This window comes from Propithecus coquereli, unplaced genomic scaffold, assembly GCF_000956105.1.
Source record: "Propithecus coquereli isolate 6110/MARCELLA unplaced genomic scaffold, Pcoq_1.0 Scaffold126, whole genome shotgun sequence".
Classification (NCBI taxonomy): Eukaryota; Metazoa; Chordata; class Mammalia; order Primates; family Indriidae; genus Propithecus; species Propithecus coquereli.
In genome coordinates, this window is record NW_012136747.1 from 106928 (window position 1) to 123659 (window position 16732).

General features: G+C 55.8%; 1 protein-coding gene across 3 annotated transcripts in view; it reads right to left on the reverse strand.

Annotated features, from left to right (window-relative positions):
* MPPED1 (metallophosphoesterase domain containing 1) overlaps positions 1–16732 on the reverse strand; it is a 78538-nt gene that overhangs the window by 47241 nt on the left and 14565 nt on the right. For all 3 annotated transcript variants that reach the window (XM_012638011.1, XM_012638013.1, XM_012638012.1), the window contains one exon: positions 14447–14628. In XM_012638011.1, coding sequence (XP_012493465.1) covers positions 14447–14628 — 182 coding nt within the window. The remainder of the gene's footprint in view (positions 1–14446; positions 14629–16732) is intronic.

The following is a 16732-nucleotide window of genomic DNA, read 5'->3' on the forward strand; positions in this document are numbered from 1 at the left end:
AGGCCGTAGAAGAAACCAACCCTGGTGACCCTTGATCTCGGACTTCCGGCCTCCAGAACCGTGAAAGAGTAAGTTTCTGTTGTTTTAAGCTGCGCAGTCTGTGGTGCTTTGCCATGGCAGCAAACTAACACAGCCCTAACCCTAACCCTAACCCTAACTTATGGCTATGCACATAATGATGTCGGGCTCTGTGATGAGCCCAGATCACCCACTACCTCATTCAACTCTCCCCATCTCAGCCCCCTCTTACAAGTGGGAAAACTGAGGTTCAGAGATGGGACATAACATGCCCTAGGCCAGACAGCTGGGAAGAAGGGAGCCAGGCTCCAAACCCCCCCAGGTCTCTCCAGACCCACCTGCTTAAACAAGATCCCACCCACAATGTCTTATTCCATCCCCACAACAGCCCTACAAAGCAAGTGAATGACCCCATTTTGTAGGTGCCAACACTGAGGCACAAAGGACCGATGACTTTCTCAAGGCTGTGCAGCAGGCATGTGGCCAGGCAGGGCTGCCCATTCCTTTCCACTGGCCCCTGACTCATTTCAGCTCAGGACCAGCTATGGCCACATCTCAGCTCCCTCTGAAACCCAGACAACTCCTGTGACAGGGGGAGACTCCAAGGGACCCCAGGCTACAGGGAACACTGAGTGGGAGGGAGGTCAGCCTGTTTTCGGGTTCCTTTGTCCCAAACATTCCGGGGACCTGTTTTCAGCCCAGCCTCCAACACGGCCTTCCCTGGAAACCTAACGCTTATAGCTGAGCAGAGCATGGCTGGCCCCGTCGAGGCAGGGTGGGGAGCCTGTGCCCAGAGTAGTTGCTGGGACCCCTGGGAAGCCCCCAAGGCTCTGCAAACCACTGCCACCTGGCTGGGCCCGAGCCAGCCCACCCACCCTGCAGCCCCACTCCTACCCCTACCCTCTACTCCCACGCCTGACCACGATCCCAGCTGCATCCACTGTCTCTCTTCTTCTCAAATGCGCCACACTTGGGACAGAAACAGCGCAGGGTTTATCCTGTGCCGGCCCTGACTTCTGCTTCACCTGCATTGTCTTGTTCAGCCCTCAAGAAGGCCCTGCGAGAAACATCCCGTTATTCCCCCATTTTGCAAATGAAAACACTGAGGTCCAGGGAGGCGAAGTCATCTGCCCAAGGCCACACATCGAGGAAGCAGGGTGGCCCAGCTCTGCCTGCAGCCCAGGGTCTGGGCTCTCAGCCATGTCCTGACACGTGTGACCCTCAGGGCCCCTGCCCTTCACCCGCTGGCTGGGGGGTGGAGGGGGTCCAGGGCAGAGGGACGGGGCAAACTGGGGGTCAAGGCAGGCAGAGGCCTGGCATCTGCACGGTGCACAAGGGGACTCCAGTGCCCATACTTGGCACAGGGCCATGGGGTAAGGGGATGGTGGCACCGCCATTGCTTCATCTAACCAATAACAACGCCGAGTGCTGGGCGGCGGAGGGCGCAGGGAGGGGATGGCCCTGTCCAAGGTGCTAAACATATTGTGGACGCTCGAGATGCGTGACTGCCGGGGAACCACGTCCCTCCACTGGGCCTCGGTCTCCCCATCTGTAAAGTGGGGGCAATATTCAGGACCCAGAATGCTTGTTGTGAGGGAGAAGTGAGCAAACAATGCGCAAGTGCCTGTAAACCGTGACACGCTATCCAGAAGTCATTACTGCTGTTAAGCCCCTGTGACTTGGATAGGTTTTGCAGCAAAATGTGTTTTTTTGAATATGAAATGTAGGACATTGGAAATTCTCATATCCCATCAGCAGCTTAAACAGGACTTTGTTCAGTCGTCCTAATGCCAGAAAGCATTACTCCTGACCACAAATATCAAACCCGTCTGGGAAAGCGGGAATTTGTTAATAGAAAGGGCTGGCTGGGATTTTATGGAAACACAAGGGTAGTTCCCACATAAAAAAAGGTCACCTCAGGTATCAAAAAAAATAAAAATTTTAAAAAGAACGTAGACCTTGGGCTGCATCTGGACTCCATGTTATCTGCTGTGTGATGCTGGGCAAGCTCTCCGCCGCTCAGACCTCGCTGTCTTCACCTGTAAAGCGAGACAGTAACGGCAGACCCCTCCGGGGGTTGTCTCGCTGGTGTTGTCCAATACAGTAGCCATGAACTCCCTGTGGCTGTTTAATTTCAAATGAATCGCAATGAAATAAAATACAAAAGTCAAGTTTCTCAGTCACGCTAAGTGCATTCGAGCGCTCGGTACCCACAGGAGGCTATGGCTGCCGCGCTGGACAACGCAGGGGTAGCACTCCTGCCATCGCGGGAGGCTCTTTTGGACAAGGCCTGTTCAGGGCCCTGCCACTCAAAGTGTGGTCCCCAAAAGGGTCCCAGGAGAGCAACAGTGGCATCCCCTGGGCGCTCATTAAAAATGCACAATTTCATGCCTCCCCGGGGGTCCTTGGGTGCTGAAGCCTGAGCAGGGCTGCTTGTGGGCTTACGTGCGAGCCCAGGAGGGAGACGGCCCCGGCAGTTTCCATGCTCACTAAGGGTGATCACATCCTCCGAACCAAACCGGTCCCAGAGCTCTGACAGCCTACGCTGAGCGCAGGTGCCAGAGGTAGGCAGGGGAAGTCTGCGTAGACAGGAAATGGCGGAATCGTCCAGACATTCCAGAAGTCTATGTGCGCGCAGGGGAAGAACATTTTAATTCTGTGCCGGCCAGGATTTGGCTTGTTCACGGTTCCTATTCTGGAATAAAATCCAGTATGAAAATGACATTTTTAAAAACCCACAGGTTTATTTCGCATCCAAACACAGTCTCTCCATGTTTGTGAGAAAGAGGAGCAGCGCACCAGCAAGGAAGTCTCGCCTCTCCCACCGCCCTGCTCTCGGACAACCAGCCAGCGATTTCTCCCGGCGGCTCCGCAGCCGCCAACGAGAGCTGGCGCGTGAGGATGCACTTGAGAATGAAGAGGAAGGCTCCCGCCAGGAGCTCGGCAAAGCCCCGGACCGCATGCTCGGAACACGTCTTCTCTCGTCCGCACAACCACCAGCCTCCACTGTACGGAAACGTCACCTGCCCTCAGCCTCACACCTGGGAGGCAGGTGAGCTGCAAGGGAAACCTGGATGGTCTAATTTGGTCCCAGGCTACTTCTCCACCCTTCCTGTCTGCATCGTGTCATGGCCTTTTCTTGTTGATATGACTCTTAAATGGGGGTCTTGGTTGATTTGCTGCCCCCTGCAGCCCCAGCATCTAGCACAGGGTGTAGCACAAGCTAGGTGCTCCATAAATGTTTAAAAATGAATGAATGAATGATTGTAAACCAACGGCAAGCAGGAGCTCTAGCCTCGGGCCCTTGGTCAGCCTGCCCCCTCGAGCTAGAAGGCCTGTGCCCACCCTTCACTTGTCCAAGCCCTGCCCAAGTGCCCAGGTCTGCCTCAAGTGCCACTTCCTGCATGAAGCCCCCCAGCTCCCCTACCTGGTCCCATCCCCCACGTAGCCTCCAGTTCTCTCCCCGGCTCCCTCAGACACTCTGCGGAACCCCAGCCACGGGCCTCCTTGCTGGTCCTCAGATCCGCCGCCGATACTCCCAAGCAGAGCTGCTGCCTCTGCCCAGGCTCCATTCAGGTCTCTGCTCAGCTGTCCCCTCTGCAGAGGGTCCCGCCCTTCCCCATCCCTCCCCGTCCCCACACCCTGGTCCCCCATTTAGCCACGGCCTGTCTCCCCTGCCTCACAAAGGCAGGCACTAGGTTTCATTCACAGCTACATCCCCAGGGCCTAAAAACTGCTCAGTAAACATCTGTTGAGTAAATAATGAAGTGCAAACTGGAAAACAAATAACAACGATGCCTTCTTTGGAGCAGTGTTAAAAACAGTTAGACGTGAACACCAGACAGCAAATACATAAGATGGCAGCAAGAGGGGATGGGGTAGGTGTATTCCAGAGTCCTTCTGGGAAGCATGGAGATGGTGATTAATTTTAGACTGAGTTAAGTCAGATATGCGTATTAAACATTTATGAATAACTACTAAATGAATCAAAAAAGAATGTACAATTTCCAAACCAGTAAAAGGGAAAAAAAGAAACCTCAATAAATCCAAAAGGAGGTGGGGGTGCGGGGATAGAGAGCACAAAATGAATGACAGAAACAGGCATGTTTTATGTAACGGGAAACACCAAACAAGTATTTGTTGTTATTATTTAAACACAAAAAATTTTACCAAGGTCCTCCTACACCGAAATGACTCTAGTCCCTCAAGGTACTCACAGCTGAGTGAGATGGATATCAAACACATTACAGGGGACAGACCAATCAGAGGAGCTGGTATATCTTCCAACAATCGGAACCATTAGCCAAATGCATCTCCCTTTTCACTTTGGCCCCCAGGAAGCTCAGACTCCAGTTTCCCACTCACAGAGCCCATGTAGCTCTGGGTGTTAAAGTTCTAGGTCCTCCCTCTGAACTGCTCTAATTTTTTTTTTAAACTTGGCTTCGAATTTGCCATCAATACTCTGCCCATTTTACTATTCTTATTGTTGTTATAAACTATTTCAAACCATTTGACATAAATGGGATATAAATAAGTAAGCAAAAAACCCAAACAAATAACAAAATACACAAAATAAAACCATATAAGAACTTCCAGAGAGCTCAGCCCTCTCAGAGAAATGCATTGCTACCTTGTTTAAACATTAAAAAAAAAAAATTTTTTTTCAGCCAGGCACGGTGGCTCATGCCTGTAATCCTAGCACTTTGGAAAGCTGAGATGGGAGGATCACTTGAGCTCAGGTGTTCAAGACCAGCGTGAGCAAGAGCGAGATCCTGTCTCTACAAAAAATAGAAAAAATTAGCCAGGCATAGTGGTGTGCGCCTATAGTCCCAGCTATTTGGGAGGCTGAAGCAGGAGGATTGCTTGAACCCAGGAGTTGAAGGTTGCAGTAAGTTATAACGATGCCACTGCACTCTAGCCCGGGTTACAGAGCTAGACCTTGTCTCAAAAAAAAATTTTGTTTCAATTTAAGGCAGACATATTTAGGATGATGGTCTTAAAAAAAAAGAAAAGAGGGAGGGGGAGGAGGGGATGGGTATTTGCATACACAGAGTGCAATGCGCACCATCCAAGGGATGGACACGCTTGAAACTTGGACTTGGGGGGCAGAGGGGAGGCAAGGACAACATACATAACCTAAACATCTATACCCCCATAATATGCTGAAATAAAAAAAGAGAGAGAGAAAGAAAAAACACCACTGCAGAACATGTTTGAAATACATGTAAACACACACACACACACCCCAGAGGGTGTCATTTCATTTCCGAAGCCATTCTGTTGTAAATAGATAATTAGCACTTAAGCACACCTTTCAAGGGGTTTATACATTAACATGAAAATACTGTAATTATGGCTGGCCAAAATCGCTGGGCTACAACTTAGAATTCTAGATTTTTCTTCTTTATTAGGAGTTAATTTTCTCCCTCTTAGCCCCTAAAACACAGTTTGGCTTTGTGAGGAACTTTCTTTGATAAAGAATACAGAAAATTGATTTTTAAGTGAATACGGAACCTCTGCCGCACAGCCCGTCCGTTTTCCACCTGAGCCTCCACCTCGCCCTCCAGGCAGCCGCTCTGTTTACCACTCGCGCTGGGGCTGTGACTCCCCCAAACCCAAATCCCTTCACAAACAAAACCAATCAGAGGGCCAGAGATGACATGAGTCCCCAGAATTTAAAAATTATTTTTAAAATATTCAACCTTGAGTCTCTGCAAGAATAACAAATTGTCTGCCTCCCATGAGCGAGTCTGCGGATTGCACCTCCAAGCCACAGCCAGACACCACTGCGCTGTCCCTGGGCCACCTCCACGTCCAGTGCCAGCTACCCTGCCTGGCCTCTTGCCGACACCCCCACCAGCGCCCCCTGGTGCCCCCATGTCCTCTCCTGCCTGCTGCGGTCACGCTGCACCTCGACGCCGGGCAGTCTTTGGAAACCCTGAACCAGACCCCTCCTGTTCTTCCCCTGCCTCAGGCCCCCAGTGGGAATAAAAGCCACGCCCCGGCCCCCGGCCTCTCTCCCTGGCCTCCACCCCGAGCTCGCTGGGCTCAGCTCCACCGCAGGCCTCCACTGCACACCAGGAATTCACAGCCGGGTCCTTCTCCACACAGGACCCTGCCGGAAGGGCCCTCCCTGCCGTCGTAAGTCAAGAAACCCCCCCCACAGTCACTATCACCTCGCCCTGCCCGCTGATCTGATTCATGGATCCGATCGCCCAAAATGACCTTGTCTAATCACTTTGCTTACTGCCCACCACCTGCCTCTGCATTGGTCCTCCGGCCTGAGAGGACAGGGACACTTCTGTGCCGTGGTCACTCAATCTCCAGCATCAAACCAGTGAACGCAGGAGGCCCCCCAAGACAGGTGTTGACTGAGGTGAGTGTAGACCCCACACCAGGCCTCCAGCAATTACAAAGGCAGACACTCTCCTAACCCCCACCGGGGGGTTCTGACGCCTGGAGGCGTGGGACCCACGAGGACACGAGTGCCAGGAAGGAGGCTGAGTTAACACATGGTCCACACGCGGTCTCATTTGAATGAGGTGGACACCTAGCAGGGAGGAAGGGAGGTAACCTGGCCAGTGAGGAGCAGAGACAGAAGTGTGCCCAGGTCCCCTGACCTCAAGTGCACCCGTGCCCTGCGCTCAGGGAGGCTGCGAGTCCTGACATGGTCAGCGCGAGGTCGGTTAGACCGCGTCTGCTTGCCCAGCCTGAAGCTGCTGGCACCCAGGTGTTGCTCCCATTCCCGGGAAAACTCCCATCCCACCTCCCCCTACCCCCCCTTCCTGGGCTGCACTGGGCACAACAGTGGAATGGCTCTGCTGCCCAGAGCCAGCGGGTGCCACCCAGGGAAACCCTCGCCCGCCATGTGCCCAAGAGCATCCTGCACCAGGGAGGCCACCCGCACACTGGCTCTAGGGCATGACCCACAAAACGTGGGCCTGCTAGAACATGCCACAGCAGTTGTCAGAAGGGGTGACCATGTGGCAAGATCTTCCGGAGCTAAACTGAGGAAGGGCGAGGTCGCACAGGGCAGGGCAAGCGGACAGGCGTGCAGGAGAGGAGCGGAGCACGTGTGCTCCACCCACTGGTGGGGGTGGGAGGGGAGCGCGTGCCACGCGTCAGGCGGGAAGACGGAGGGAAAAATATTGAAGGAACGAGACAAAAGCAGGGACCTGCACAAGCTGCTGGGGACGGACAGCCTTGAATGTCCCCCATGGGCATCCAAGGTTGGCCACCTTCCCCCAGTGCCCCCCAAGAAGAGAGGAAGCCAGGGAGCAGCCCGGAGGGAATAGCTAAATTTGGGGGGCAGAGGGGGACTAAAAGGCGGGTCTTCCTCCAGCTGTATCTGCAAAAGACTTTTGCCCACATATAAACTTAATTTCTGTGCCCGTGAGCAGCCTCCTGCCCTGCAGGGGAGGGCGAGACCCCCCACCCGCTCCCCGCTGAGCCGGGAGCCCCGCAGAGGACGTGCCCATTCTGCCGGGCGGTGCCCTCGACCTGGCCTGCGCAGGGGAACCGGCTGCGTGCAGCCCATTTCGGGTCGAACCCCGGTGGCCCTGGGGCCTTCAGCACCCTGGAAGACGAGGCGAGAGCCGATGACACCGCCATGGAATGAATCCTCCATTTCCCTTTCTCTCCCTTCCTCCCTCACAGATTTTAATTAAGGGTTTACTTGCAAAAAGACCTAGTTCTATTTAACTAAATCCTTGGACCCCTTTTATATTGTCTTATATATCGTGTTATGTATGCCAGGGCAGCAGAACAAAGTTAATTATAACTTCTAAATACTCCATTACCAGGCCCTCCTCCTCCTCCCCGCCTGGTCCTGCTAAGGGTGGTGCTGCCTAATTGACTGGCTCTTCCAGTGCTTTGCAGACACCCCACGCTTTATTCTACAACTACCCACGAGCACACCTCGGGGCCAAGCTGCGCTGGGCTCTGAGGACCCTCACAGACCAGGCCATGGTCTCAGCCCTGGAGGGGCTCCAAGGATTCAGCAGGAGGAAGGGGAGTCGGGCGGATTGGCCAGAGCTCGGCAGGTGATGCGAGTGGGCAGAGGGGACGGCGGGCAGGACAGACAACAGCAGGGTCTGAATAACCATAGACGGCAGCTGACATCAGCCTCAGAGGGAAGGGAGAGAGGGCCCCAAAGGCCACTCTGGGGTGCACGCCTTACTAAGCACACTATGGGGATGAGTCAGAGGTCTGGGAATTCAGTTTGGGATAGAACAAGTCTGAAATCCTAGCAGACACCCAGGAGGAGGAGTTTTTTAAGAGGACTCAACAATGCACCGCTGAATCTCAGGGAGCAAGATGGAGGCGTTCTGCAGGGCTAGGAGGGAGGGCTGGGGTCTCAGTGGTTGTCATGTAGAAAGAAGGTGGTCAGAGGCCCAAGGATGGCCCCTGGGAGGAGCCACGTCTAGTGGACAGGAGGAGAACGAGGAGTAAAAGCAGGAGATGGAGAAGGGGCTGGAGAGGGAGGCGCTATGGAAGCCGGGAAGGAGAACCACGTTAGACGCGGCAGCGTCCAGCATCAGATGCTGCAGAGAAAAGGCCAGGAGAGGTGGTACAAAGCCACCTGTGGCCTCTGGGCGGTCACTCCCAGGGGAATCCAGGGTCCTGAGGCTGCGGGAGCTGGGGGCACGGCAGCGAAGGCCGCGGAGGCTGCACGCTCCCTGTGGTGGGGGGCGGGGAAGCCAGCCTGGCACCTGCCAATCACAGAGAAGGAGCTTTCTGGCATTTTGCAGATCCCAGATCATGAGCTGACAGTTCTTGCGGGCATGGCTGTCACTCAGAGCAGCAGAACTCGGGCCTAGTATTCTTGCCTTGGGGAGGACGTGGGTGGTGTCAGGGCCTCGGGTCAGTTGCTGCCTCTGCAGTTGGCATCCTGGGAGGAGGGTGCTGCTGGGCGCTCAGCCTCTCCCCTGCCCTCAGCACCCCTGATCCCCCCTGGGGGGTGCATATGCCCATCTGGAATACCTGGCAACCTTGATTGGGTCCCGATTACCTGCTAAAACCCCAACTCGCCTCTGCTCCAAGTCGTCTCAGATGGCTGCTCCAGTTCCACACTGGCCTGTGTCACAGCCTTGCCCCTCGAAGTCCCAGGCCTGGCAGTCTAGGTGGCGAGACACAGAGGACTACCTGCTGCAAGCTGAGGGCCACCACCAAGGCTGGACTGGGAGCTCCGGGTGTGCAGAGGGAGACGGGGCCGACTCTGCCCAGCAAGGTGGGACAGGCTTCGCAGGGGCGGGGGGGCGGACTGCCGAGCAGAGGAGAAGGAAGAGCATTTGCAGCAGAGAGCAAAGCATGAGCCCAGTCCTGGGAAGCTTGTTCTACGAGGGCCAAATGCAGTGGGCCAGTGTGGCTCGCACGAAGGGGTCGATGGGCCTGTTTGTTTTGTGGGGGGCGGAGACCAGGCAGAGGCAGGTTTTCACGGTACAAGCTGCCACTTCTCAAGGGCTCCCCCTGTGCCCACATTGTTATTCTTCAATCCTCCCACAACCCTACTGGGCAAATAAATAATTCTCCCCTTTTCACAGATGGGGCACAGAGAGGTTGAGCAACTGGGCTAAGGTCACACAGCAAAGAGGAAGAGGAAGCAGGGCTGAAGAGAGATCAGCTTGGCCTCTGGACAGGAGCCCTGACCTCCAAGCTGCGACCCCCCCACCCCCCACAACTGCACAGGAGCAACTGCCCTAGCCAGGCTGGGAGCTGCAGGCTGCGTGTTAACCATCGCACTGTCAGCGGTGGGGCAGCAAGGAACTGCCAGCACGTGCTTTGCCATTTCCCGCAGGTTAGACTTTTCCTTTCACTCTTTACAGCTGCGGAACCCACCCTTAGCGAGTTTTTAGCTGCTTTCTGGGATAGTTACAAATCGAGCTGATGTTCCTATTTCATGAATGCATTCAGGATATTAACGGCCAAGGGGAAAGAGGGTCTGCTCAGAGGGGCCCTGTCACCCCAACCTGGCCCCCCGCAATGAGTGCAGACCCAGAGGGAAGCCTGCACATGGGCGAAGGGTGGACGCCACTCACAGCCGAGCCGAAGGCAACGACCCGCCGCAAGTCAGAGTCGGCGGAATCAGCCACGCAGCCCGGTCAGGCGCCTGCCTTGTCTTACACGGTGGGTCTTTACTAATTTTTTAAATCGCCTCTCGTCTGTCTTATCTGTCTGGCCCCTGGAATACGATTTTAAATCTCTCTATGAGATTGATGGACGGTGAAGAAGCTGGTCGTGCATTTCAAATTGGTAACTTTCTCACCCGGGAGAAGGGGCTGGGCCAGGGCCTGTGAGGAAGGCAGGACCCCGATGGCCTGGGGCAGGGGCAGCTGGAGACCTTCTGAGTGTCCGGGTGATGCTGCATGGACTGAGGCCAGCACTGCCCCCCCTCACCCCGCCAGACACACTTCGAACCAGACACCAGAGAGGCCCAAGCGGCCAACATTTCTAAAAACAATGCGTGCTGCCTTTATCCGATATTACCAGAACAATATACATCCCCCACACCCACGGAAAACCAGAGACAGAGAGAGGGCTCGTGCAAGAGAGGGAGAGAGCACGCTCCATAAAGAAGAAAGTCATAACCCATGATCCCACTACCCAGACATCGATTCTGGAACATTCCGGAGCCTTTGCCCTCACTGCATCCACTCTGAGTCTACAATCATAATGGCCTCTGGAAAAAAAATTTTTTTTTTTTTTTTTTTTGGAGACAGAGTCTCACTGTGTTGCCTGGGCTACAGTGCTGTGGCGTCATCTTAGCTCACAGCAACCTCAAACTCCTGGGCTCAAGCGATCCTCCTGCCTCAGCCTCCCGAGTAGCTGGGACTACAGGCATGCGCCACCATGCCCGGCTAATTTTTTTTCTATGTATTTTTAGTTGTCCAATTAATTTCTTTCTATTTTTAGTAGAGACGGGGTCTCGCTCTTGCTCAGGCTGGTCTCGAACTCCTGAGCTCAAACAATCCGCCCGCCTCAGCGTCCCAGAGAGCTAGGATTACATGGAAAAAATTTTTAAAGATCATCCCACCACAAAAACCTTCCCGAAGCTCCCCTCGAACTTAGAATCAGCCCCAAACTCCTGTCCCTGGCCTACGGGGCCTGTGCAAACCCGCGCCTGCCCCGCTCAAACTCCCCCCACTCGACACCCCCTGCTCTCTGCCCCCACCCCAGGCCTCTGCTGCCCTGTGTCCTCTGCCTGGAACAGGTCGTCCCCAAAATCCACATGAGGCTGCTTCATCTCACCTCAGGCCCGGCCACCCAACGTCACCTCCTCAGGGAGGCCCTCTGTGCCCACCCAGCTAACGGCGGTGACCACTCAGCCCGGGGTGGGTCCTCGGCAGACCCTGCCACTCTCTAACGGTTCTCTTGCTGTCTCCGTGTCCACTGGCCCAGGCTCCTCCCATCAGACCCAGCGGACCCTGCACGTGCTCTCCCCACCGTCACCAGGGCTGGGGACACGCCTGGCACCCAGTGCGTCCTCGGTGAGGTGTAGCCAATGGACGAGCGAATATTTCCTTCCAGTCTTTTTTCTCTTTGTGTGTCGGGGTGTGGGTGGCTGTTGACAGCTGAGACCACACACCAACACTTCTCAGAAACTACTCACTCTAACACGGGCTGTTCTAGCGCCTTCCCTGCCCACGCAGCCTCAAGGCTCAGGTCCAATGTTCTCCTCCTGTGGGACCATCGCAACACCCCCAGCCCTGCCCAGGGCAGCCCAGCAAATGCCAGGTCATGGGCCAGTAAGAACATTTATGTAGCACTTCACAGTTTATAAAACTTGGTTACTTCCTCCATCCCAACAGAGCTTTAAAACAACCTCCAGAGGGAGGCGGGGCACAGGAGCCTGGCCACCCCCATCTAAAACGAGGCCATGGAGGCCCAGAGAGGTCGTCCCCTTGCTGCCAATCAGAGAGGCGTCGCCTTAAGGAGAGGCAACACAGATAGGACACCAAGAGTTTGACTCTGGGGTCCAACTGCCTGGGTTTGAATCCAGGGTTTGAATTCTGCAGCTTATTAGTTGTGTGACCTTGGGCAAGTTACTTCACTTCTCTGGGCCTTGGTTGTCTCCTCTGTAAGATGCGGATGACAATACTTCCTGCCTCATTCCATTGTCAGGAGGATTAAATGAGTTAGTAATACACACGAAGGGTATAGAACAGCACCTAGCACATCCTAAACACTCAGTAAACACCAGTTCTATATAAAAATGTGCCTGGCCAGATACACCTGGTGAGTGCATCTCTCAGCCATGGTCACCAAACCCTGGGGACCTGAACACTGGCCCACGAGGCAAGTCTCACTCCGTGCGCGGGAGAGTTCCTAAAAATGCAAACAGACTATGATGCGGCTCCTGTTCACGCTGCCACTCACGTGCGAGTCCCCCGCCACTTACTCAAGGGCAGAGCAGCTCCTCGTTCTGCAGTCTGAAGCCCGCCCCGCCCGTGAGGGCCCTGCCATCTGCAAACACTTCCAGATGGCAGAGCGGAGAGGCCGGGGCTTTGGCTGGGGAAGGAGCCTTTTGTAAAAGGAAGATGCCTTTGTAAGCTCACACTTCCCGCCCATCATAACCCAGGCAAATGAAAAGTCAACCCAACTACAGGTGCGAATTATGAAGAAGGCCTCCTCCCAAATTCCCACAGCACTGTTCCACTCTACTAAGCGGCAGGGGAGAGACCTTTCTCACTGGGCTGGCCCTCCCAGGCTAAAGCCCTTCCTTGGTCCCCCAAGCTGCACAGTCACGGCCACACCCCACCCTTCTTTCCAGCCCGTCACCAGCATGTCCTCCAAACCCCCTTGCTCCAGCCACGACACGCCATTCCTCCTTGCAAGTGTCCCCAGGCACACCTTGGCCTGAGCCATCCCCAGCCTGAAACTTCTCCCTTCTCTGCACAAACACCAACTCCTCCATCGAGCCCAGGCTCAAAGTTGGCTTCTCTGAGAGCCCTTCCCCCACCCCGGAGAAAGCCACAGTCAGTCCCTGCTCGCTGAGCCCAGCCCCGGGTGCTCACACCGCTGCCCGTGCCCTCACCGCTGCCCATGCCCTCGTGCGGTTCATTCACGCACCCGCAGGGCATGCCGCAGGCCAGGCTGCATGTCAGAGACAGTCCCTGCCCCGGAGAATCTCAGTTCTCCTCTGTCTAAAAGGATGCAAGCAGTGCCCACCCCAAAGGGCTGTTCCCAAATCCAACAAGACAGAGGTGGCAGAGAGCCTGCCAGCCTGCACCTGCCATACGGTAGGCCCACAGTGACTCTGGTCTCTGCCTTGGAGACGGCCTCTTGACTCAGCCAACTGGGCCTCACGTCTTTTGAGACCCTCGGCAGACGGGATAAGAGCCTCCCTCGGCAAAGGGCCCCTCCTCGGAGGCAGACCAGACCTGGAGGCGGCAGGGCCGGGTGAGAAGCCTGGAGCAGCCCCTGCAGGAGCCCTTGCCCCACAGCCTTCACTCCATTCAGCCCAAACGGGCCCTTGATTAGAATTTCCCCTTTGGAAAGTCAATATTTAAAGCCCTCGGCCTGCCAAGCAGAAGGGAAGGCCTTGCTTGTAAATATTTGTCCCGCCTGGCAGAGCCGGGCCCTCGCTGGCCGTGGCGCCCTGCCTCGCGCCCGGCCCTCTGTTACAACAGCTCCCAGCCAAGTGCACAGCGGGACGCCCCTGGGGAGGCGGAAGAGACCGTCTGGCAGCCACATGGGGCTGCGTTCGGAGGTGAGCCGGCCCCGCACCCACGCCGCCGTGATAGCAGGCCCGAGCCGGCCGGCGCAGGGGCCGTCCATCTGTCTTCCCCACGGTGAGGTTTCTCTGGATTCCAAGGCAAGCGATTTTTCCCAGGGGGCCCTCCCAGGTTTATTTATTTCTTATTTTGGAAAAAAAGCACAAAGACAAAACCCTAGGGATGTCTTGTAAATCACCACCACCGCCGTGCGCTGCGTGGGAACGGGCTCCGCGGCCGGTACCAACAGCTGCCTGCGGGAGGAGCCCACATCTGGTCCCCTGGGCCCCACCAGGGGCCGCAGAGGCTGGTGTGTCCCCTCACTGGGGAAACCATCTCGATGGCAGTGGGTGGCTGAGCTAGTACGTACCAGCTGAGCATCTACCCTGGCATCGCCATTCTTAGAGTCATTCATTCATTCGCCCAATCGGCCATTCATTCATTCGCCGGTTATTCATTGAGCACCTACCTGTGCCAGGCACTGGGGCTGGACACACAAGTAGACGGAAACAGATGTGAACAAAGTCCCTTTGGGAGGGGGTCCCCCAGGCCAAAAGTCCCCACAAACAAATGGAACGTCACAACCGAGACAGGTGCTGGAGTGGGAGACGTCCCAGGTGGATGGGGGAGGGAGGGTGAATGGACAGAGTCCAAGGAGGGGCCGGGGTAGAGGGGCAGCCTCAGGAGCTGGCCCGCCCTGGGCAGAGGGGACCTACCGAGCCACTCGTTGAACTTCTTCACCTCGCTCGGGAGCCCCAGCTCGGTGAAGTCCCCGGCGTGGATCAGCACGTCGCCGTAGGGCATCTGGATGGGATCCGTCCTCGAGTGGGTGTCAGAGACACAGACAAAGCGGGTGTAGCCAGGAGGCTTGGGGGCGTCGTGAGGCACCGGGTCCACCCTGCGGCGAGAGAAGACACTGCAGGTCACGGGGCCACAGAGCCGGGCGCCTGCGTGTGGTGCGTCTCCAGGATGCAGCCGAGGCCGCAGCTCACGGCCCCACCAACTCAGTCAGAGCCACCAGACCGTGGCTGGACACCCAGCCTTCCACCTGGGTCGAAATCCTCACTCCCCTGCTCAGTAGCCAGGTGAAACATTTTGGTCCCAGAACCTCAGTTTCCCCCTCTGTAACATGCGAACAGAAGCTCAGTGGGCTGCTGGGGGCGTTAATGGAGATGGTGGGCAGAGGACGGGTACAGTGAGAGCCTGGCCGCCGCGGACAGCAAAGCTCACACGGTGGCAGCTCACACTTCCGTCTGTTGTTCACTTTCACCCCCAGAGTGGCCTTTCAGATGTCTGTCCCTCCTCACCCTCCTCCAGTGAGGTTTGGCCACCACGGACACGCTGTGTGTCTGTTTACGCACTGTATATTCATCCAGGCTTTAGACTAAGAGGAGCAAGACTTTTTTCCACCTCTAAACCGGTTTCCACCCCATGGGGTGCTGTCGCCCCCACTGTGAGTGGTCAGAACTGACGCCCCAGTGCTGCACGGAACACACGCACCACCCCAGGAGAGCAACAGGGGACAGGGAACTTCACGGCCACGTGTGAAATAAAGGCAGCTTTTCCAAGCTAGGAGAGAGGCTGGCCAATTGCAGACCGAGGGCCTCGCACGATTGCGCAGGAAAACACTCCTGCACTCGGAAGCCCAGGTCTGCCTGGCCTGGTTTGTGTGTCTGAGAAATGGAGCTGCTTCACCAAGCCGAACACACAGAAAATGTTAAAAAGTGGCACAAATGTATAACAGGTTCTTCCTCGGGAGCCCATCGTGTGACAGATGGGACACTGAGATCCAGCCAGGCTGAGCGCGTGGCCCTGGGCCCCTTCGGTACATAAATGTGGACGTGGCTAGTAATCCAGCGCCCGGCCCGAGGCTCCCAGTCCAGTGCTCTCCGCTACACGCTGCACCACCCCGCCCCAGCTGACTGACTTTGCCGGGCTCAAAACTCTTAAAAACAACACAATGACATTTCAACAAGCAGCCCTCTCCAAATGAGTATGCCGCTTGAGGAGTTGTGTTTAAATCTAATTATGCAGCAAACCAAAAGCGGTACCATATCAGTTACATAAATACTTTTAAAGACATCTTTCTAATTATCCTTTTTTTTTCAGACAATATACTTCGAAGAAATTTAATTAACACCTTACAAGAGACGTGGGTTCAGCATGCTAATGTGCAGGGAGCATTCAAACGCTCCATCCGCCACAGTCGGAGGCACCACGCCAGCCTCCCGCCATCGCGATGGCACGGCGGGAGGGAGCACCTCCGGCCCCTTCCGGGGCTGCTAAGCCAAGGGAGGGTCCCAGCAGGTCGGGCAGGCCGGACTGGGGAGGAGAAGAAAATCCCCCGAGTGCAGTGATGACCAATCAGGAAGGCGCTGGCAGCTTTTCCTCTTCTCTCTCCATTCATTGATTCATTCATTCACTCATTCATTCGACACGACACACCCTAAATGCCCACCATGCGCCAGCCCTGAGCTCAACGAGGGGCCACAGGGATGAACCAGGCCTGATCGCTGCCCCCCAGGAGCCCACGAGCTAATGCTAGAAGCAGACTCGGCCAGACAACAACCTCTGCTGATGCACAGCAGAGAGGCTGGGGGCCAGTGAAGGCCCTATAGGGCCTCCTGGAAGCTTCCAGTAGGAGGCAACGCCCAAGCTGGTCTGGAAGCCGAAACCTCCCTCCCAGTAATTCCCACCAACGCTCTGTCCTCTGGGGTCCCCAATACCCTCCCCCAAGAAAGACAGTCCATCCAGCCGGCCCACGGCCCCACCTGCACGCCTTGCCCTCCCTACAGCTGATAGGACCAAGGGCAGCCAATCACTACTGGGCTATTGGCTCAGGAACACTAGTGAGCCAATCAAATCCATTCGCTCATTCTGTCTGTCTCTCTCAGGTTTTGAAGATGCCACAAGGTGACAAAGACCAAGTCAGAAAGACAAAGAAGGGAGATACAGGAGCATGATGCCACCCCCAGGAGCCCTGAGCCGGCGTAGCTCCCACC